Here is a 6,246-nt window from a genome sequence, read left to right as displayed (position 1 = left end):
TGGGCTGCTGTGTTAGGAGCCATGATAGTTCGGAAGTTTTTGACGAGATCTTGAACCATTAGACCCACTGAACCCTTTCGAGCCACAATACTCTGAGGAGCCTTCTCCTTTGTAGAATCCTCTGCCTTCTGAGTTCGAGTCTTCTTCTATTGATGACTAAAAACAAATTCATCAATACTCTCTTCTTTCCTCGATAGGGCATTTCAATTATGACTAGTTCCAAACAAACAGTTATCTGAAGAATAACTATTCAAGAGTTATGTAATCACAGAAGGAGCATTTCTTCCAGTCATTGCCTCCATCTGCGAAATCTCCAAGGCAGCTTCCAATACATTCTTCATAACATCCTACAATTAACATAAACATCCAAATCCTACTTCAGTATGAAGAGTAAGACGTTCAGGATCCTGTTCATATTTCTCCATATACATACGAATAGTTGCTCCTGAAGAACCAGTTCCTGATAGACGGAAAATGATTCTTGCTCCATCCTCAGTGAAAATCCGAATACCCTGGTGAGCTGAGACAGAGTCATCAACAGGATCATGATACTCGAACTCATCCATTCTCACGATCTTCAATCCAGCAATCATTGTAGGAGGCTGCTTCATGATCGTAAGTAAATGGTTCATCAGACGATCAGCCTGTTCTGTCTCGAGACCTTCGTAATCATAACGAGTGTAGTAATGACGACCGAACTCCTTCCAGTAGCCCTCAGCAATATCCTGCACCGTAACAAGAGGCTGGTTAAGATTCTGATTTCGATCTGAGTGTAAGAAGAGATAAGCAATAGATACTAGCAACAATAGACAACCAACAAAGAATAGCAAAGATACCATCCTTCTCACGAATGTAATCAGCTCCCAATCCGAAACTACACATCAATCCTTTCTCTCTTTATTTACCTCTCCTCTCCACACAAGAAGGGATGATTATCTTGCTTACCCAAGCTACCACTGTCCATAAGATTACCAAAGAACTTCCATCCAGTTGGCACTTCATAACCACGGATGCCTCGTTTTGCAGTCACAATATCAATTGCTGATGAAGTAGGCATAGAACGAGCAGCGGCTGTCAAACCCTTAGCAAAGTAAGGAATGCAAGTACAATACGCTGCAACCATGGCTAATGAATCAGAAGGACTGATGAAAAAGTGCTTGCCAAGAATCATAGCTCGGTCAGCATCACCATCCGTTGCACAACCAAAGTCAGGTACTTCCTCACCAATGTCAATAGGTAAACCACGACGATCCACTCCCATCGCATGAACTAATTCTTTTGCATACGTCAGATTGGGGTCAGGATGGCATCCTCCAAAGTCCTATGAATCATTGTGAACAGTCATCTCGACAGGTTTAGGGATACAATTATGGAGCGAAGAAAGAGGAGCCCCCAGAATGTCATGGAAAATGGGTTTGGCATAGGCTCCAGATACTCCATTGATGGCATCGAAGTAGAAATGGAAGTCAGGACGCTTGAAGAGAGAAGCAATACGCTCGAAATCGAATACAGTGCGGAGAAGGCGGATGTAGTCTTCAGTAGAAGAGATAATCTCAACATGGAAGGGATGATCCTCTACAGTGAACTCGTAGGTCTTGCCACACTCATCAATGTTGATTTCAGGGAGATCAGCCATCTTCAGTTCCTTGATGATCTAGACATTAGAAACAAATTCCAAATGTACCAAAGACTGCTGAAAGATACCGTTTGTAATATGCTCTGGAGCAGCAGCACCATTTTCACCATTGAATCTACGAATAAGAGAGACTATCGAATCCCACTTGACACCAAAATCAGCATTCAAGCCACCAGGATTGTGGCTGGCAGTAAGAATAAAGCCTCCATAGGCAATGCCATTCTCTCGAGTACGAATCACCGATGAAATAGCAGGAGTGGACATGATACCTGCAAATGACAACTAAAATCCATCCATACCGTGCTCTGCAACCCAAACACGACCAACACCATTTCCAGCAGCAATCTTGAGAATAATCTGAATGGCTTCACGAGAAAAGTATCTATTATCAAAGAGAATCTTCTTATGCTACCGTCCATCTCCTCCAACGACCAGAGTACAGCCCTTCACGCGATCAGAAGGAAGCGAATTGAAGGTTGACTAGGTCATTAGACGCTTTGTAGTATCTTACTTGGACAAAATTATGGAGATAATAACCATCCATGAAAATGGGGGTCTTCTTACGGAGACCACTAGTTCCTGGCTTCTGGTCCTTGAAAGGGGTTGTCGGTATAGTCTTAACAGAAATCATAAATCCAATGTAGAAAAGAGTGAAAATTACGCCCCTCATTGCTTGTAACTCCCACATTTGGCTTGTCATTTTGATAATCTTCTATTTCTTTATGTATATAGAAGGTGTCACTGCATATACTTTGTGAGAAACACTTTAACTGAGAATATATCATGTTTGAAGTTGACATTATGGTTGAACCATTTCTTCAATTCTCACCATACACTGTGAAACAAACATGATAAAGAACCTCAAAGATACAATGAAGCAGCAAATACGATATCTCTCTTAATCAGCTTCGATCCTTCTTCAAACTTCTCAGCTTGCTTCTTATCACCGATTGCTAATAGTGCAGATTGTACCTCTTGAATCAACTCATCTACAATTACATTCCATCTTCATTTCTACCTAAACGACGAATACAACGAATGATTGTTCCTTCAAAAATGGTTGTCAACTTACAAATATCGCTAAACTTGGATCCTGATGCCCATTCATAAACAATCTCCAACATCGTCGGTTTAAGAGCATTCACATACTCATCGACATCCACAGGAAGCTTGCATTCATTAAACACCGTAGCCACACGACGTGCAGTCTCCTTCAGTTTGTTATACGGAGGTTGCATTTCAGCTCGTACTTTGACCGTTTCATCGTCCTTCTCCTGGAACACAATGGAAGCCAAAAGAGCCACACACTGTTGAGGAGAGAGATCAATGAATACACCGTCATAGATGAGCTCTGTGATCAGAATTTCGTCAGCAGAATTGATCTCACAGGCTACACGACCTTTGGCTTGAACAACATCACCATCATCCAGATAACCCAGACGACGTAATACACGCTTCATCTTCTGGAGTGTCTCCTAGTGATCACCAGTATTATGAACTTGTACTGTGAGAACTAACTCCTTCGCCTTCTGGATATCCTTCTTGTGATTGGTTAGTTGTTCTGTCAGCTCCATCTTCTTCTCATATTCATGATACTCTGCAGCATTCGCCTCATTATTCAAATCGAAATTCAAGGAAGATAATCGTTGAATCAATCTCTCATAGTTCGTCAACAGCTTATCAAATGTCTCATCTTCAATCTATATTCATAACCCTTCCCTTCTTCTACCTTGATATCCTTCTTAGGATCCAAACAAGGAACATTCCCATTATATCGTTTCACTACTTCTGCTACTGTCTTCTCCACAGTAGCACGATTTGTAGCAGGACGAAGATCCTTTGGCATAAAGATCCGAATGGAACTAAGAGCTTCAATACAATTCATGAAGATTTGTGTCACTTGAACTTTGGCTACTTTTCCTGTCTCTGGAGGAATCAATGAAGCTAATGTAGACCGTTCAGAACACTACATATGAATCATCGAGAATAAGATCACCTTTATAGCAACATCAATCACATATTTGGCTTCAACACTTGTTTCATTCTCTTGATAATCCTTGTTCTTATTAAAGCAGACAATTGCACCCCAACCATAATCATTATGACCATCCTAGTAATTACTTCGATAAATCATGATCACTTTCACATGAATCAAACGACCATTTTGAAGGAACGGTAGAATGTACTTAGGAGTCATCTCAATTGCATGAATCTGAAGATTCAATTTCTCTGCTGCCTGACGCATCTGATAAACAGTGAAGATCATTTTCTCATTCTCCACATGAATTGAATCGATACGAGTTTGTAATTCATCAATCTCTTTTTGAATACGAGGAGCTACCAATTCATTCTGATATTGAAAGAATGATTTGCGAATCATATACTCAGGATCTGCATTCTCCACACGCAATAGATTCAGTAGCATATTATAACTAATTGTTATAAAACTACGTCAATTTGAATACCCAAGATGGAATGAACTAAACAGAGGATCCGCTTTACCTGTGAGAATATGTTTGATTCCATCACTTTGATTCACTTCATCCACAATTTGGATCACAATACCTTTAGCATCCTTATTACGACGTCCAGCACGACCAGACATTTGAATATATTCTCCTGAGGTAATCATTCGATACTCCTCTCCATCATACTTACGGAGAGATGTGAAGATACACGTCTTAGCAGGCATATTGATACCCATAGCAAAGGTCTCTGTAGCAAAAAGAATCTTAAGTAATCCTTCTTGAAATAGGATTTCAATGGTCTCTTTAATAATTGGAAGCAAACCACCTAGAGATCAGAAACACAACAATCCTCATACCATGATGAATACCCACTCCACGAACCAGAAGAGGTAACACACTCTTGACTTGAGGTAGGTTTCGATCATCATTATTCAATGATGAGATTGCATTCTTATAAATCTATGTCTCATTCTCAATAATCATACACACATCTGCAATCAGCTTCTTTTCATCTGTTGAAGTGAAATCCATTTTTGCCATCAATAGAGCATATGCTTCACAATCCTTCTTAGAGAAACTGAACACAATCACAGGATCCAAATTTCTTTCCATTACCAATGATACGATCTTCTGGAGGTCATCTGTTGGTTTCTTTGATCGTTTCTTTTTATCTTCATTGATCTGACTCTCTAATGTACTCATGGTTAATCCTGATAAGGCCTTGGTGAAGTTCTGTTCACGGAAGTTTCCCTTATCATCGATTACTAGGAATAAGCCATCACCTCCGACAGGAAAGAGATAATGTTGAAGAGGAACTGGACGGTATTCGGTGTATACCACATTCACCTTCTGATTGTGGATCTTTGCTATCCAGCCTGCAAAGTCTCGAGCATTTGGAATGGTTGCAGAAAGGAAAACAAACCGTACTGAATCTGGAAGAAGAATAATTGACTCTTCCCAGACCACTCCACGTTCCTTATCACGCATGTAATGAATCTCATCATAGATCACCCACGCCACTTCCCGGAGAATATCGCTTCCCTTATAAAGCATCGATCGGAGAATCTCTGTAGTCATTACTAGAACTGTAGCATTGGGACTGATGGTGACGTCTCCAGTCATCAATCCCACATCCGAGAATTCTTGTTCGAGATCTCGGTATTTCTGATTACTCAGAGCCTTGATTGGAGAAGTGTAAATCACACGTTGGTGATCACGAAGACTCATTGCGATTGCATACTCGGCAATAGCAGTCTTACCAGCTGACGTGTGTGCTGATACGAGAACTGATTCCTTCCTTTCCAGACAATCAATTGACTTCCGCTGAAATGGATCCAATTTGTACGAATAAGTTTTGGCTGGAATAGGATTCACTTCTACATTGTCCCGCGAAAAGTCGTAGTCTAAAATTTCAAACCAACAACAAATTCAAAACTGTCTGGGTAAACGACTTCATACGTGATCTTCTTACGAGGATCCACTAGAGTGTAATTCAATCCATATATAAATGAATACTATCTTCAGTCCAGTAATCATCAACCTTCTTATCAGGCATACTATCGTGCTGAACAGCATCTTCTGTATGCTGATTACTTTCTGTAATATCGTTGAAAGCTCTCCTTATGGTTAGGCATCTGAATCAATTTTTACTTTTGTGATTTGTTTTCCATCCTACGAAACCGATAAAGAGAATGAAAGGATGACAACCAAACAAGTGTGAGTTATTCGCAAAAGGTGATAATCGCGGGAATTTACTTCTTTGATCATGTTTGTTTCAGAAACGATTTGTTAGTGCATGTCCGATCAGTACGTATCGGTTGACGTATTTGGAAGAGATATCGGAGTTCGACCAGAATCAGCAGTTCCGTATTCGCTAGAAACGGACTTTTCTCATCTTAATCATGATAACCATGGATACGAAGATAAGTATGATGATTCACGCAGTCGTTCTCGTTCATGGCATTCTTCTCGGAGCCGATCACGCTCATCGAGAAGGAAATCGCATCGACGTGATTGGGAGGTTCCTATCAACCCTCTCTCGCGCAAAGATGATTCTGAAGAAGAAGAAAAGAGTCGAAAGCATCACAGACATCACCGTCATAGGCACCATCACCACAGGAATTCAAGTCGGAGTTCAAGTCA

General features: G+C 40.6%; 2 protein-coding genes across 2 annotated transcripts; both read right to left on the bottom strand.

The window, feature by feature from the left end:
* Positions 1 to 257: 257 nt before the first annotated feature.
* On the bottom strand, positions 258 to 2,336 carry JH06_4703 (cytosolic phosphoglucomutase; the record flags this gene model as incomplete). The annotated part of the gene is made up of 10 exons (XM_014669761.1): positions 258 to 347; positions 378 to 766; positions 798 to 874; positions 906 to 1,321; positions 1,352 to 1,654; positions 1,685 to 1,751; positions 1,782 to 1,905; positions 1,936 to 2,018; positions 2,049 to 2,116; positions 2,148 to 2,336. 10 exons carry the CDS (start codon positions 2,334 to 2,336, stop codon positions 258 to 260), a joined length of 1,806 nt encoding a protein of 601 aa, XP_014525247.1.
* A 161-nt stretch (positions 2,337 to 2,497) lies between these two features.
* Positions 2,498 to 5,659, bottom strand: JH06_4702 (hypothetical protein; the record flags this gene model as incomplete). Its single annotated transcript, XM_014669760.1, is given in 11 exon segments — positions 2,498 to 2,625; positions 2,655 to 3,111; positions 3,142 to 3,336; positions 3,366 to 3,602; positions 3,633 to 3,746; positions 3,783 to 4,068; positions 4,102 to 4,429; positions 4,461 to 4,563; positions 4,594 to 5,507; positions 5,522 to 5,584; positions 5,620 to 5,659. 11 exon segments carry the CDS (start codon positions 5,657 to 5,659, stop codon positions 2,498 to 2,500), a joined length of 2,865 nt encoding a protein of 954 aa, XP_014525246.1.
* Between the last annotated feature and the right edge of the window lie 587 nt (positions 5,660 to 6,246).

The sequence above is a fragment of the Blastocystis sp. subtype 4 genome, assembly GCF_000743755.1.
Source record: "Blastocystis sp. subtype 4 strain WR1 chromosome Unknown seqid_0415, whole genome shotgun sequence".
NCBI lineage: Eukaryota > Bigyra > Opalinata > Blastocystidae > Blastocystis > Blastocystis sp. subtype 4.
Note: the sequence above shows the minus strand (reverse complement) of the source record. Positions and strands in the feature narration are given on the sequence as shown.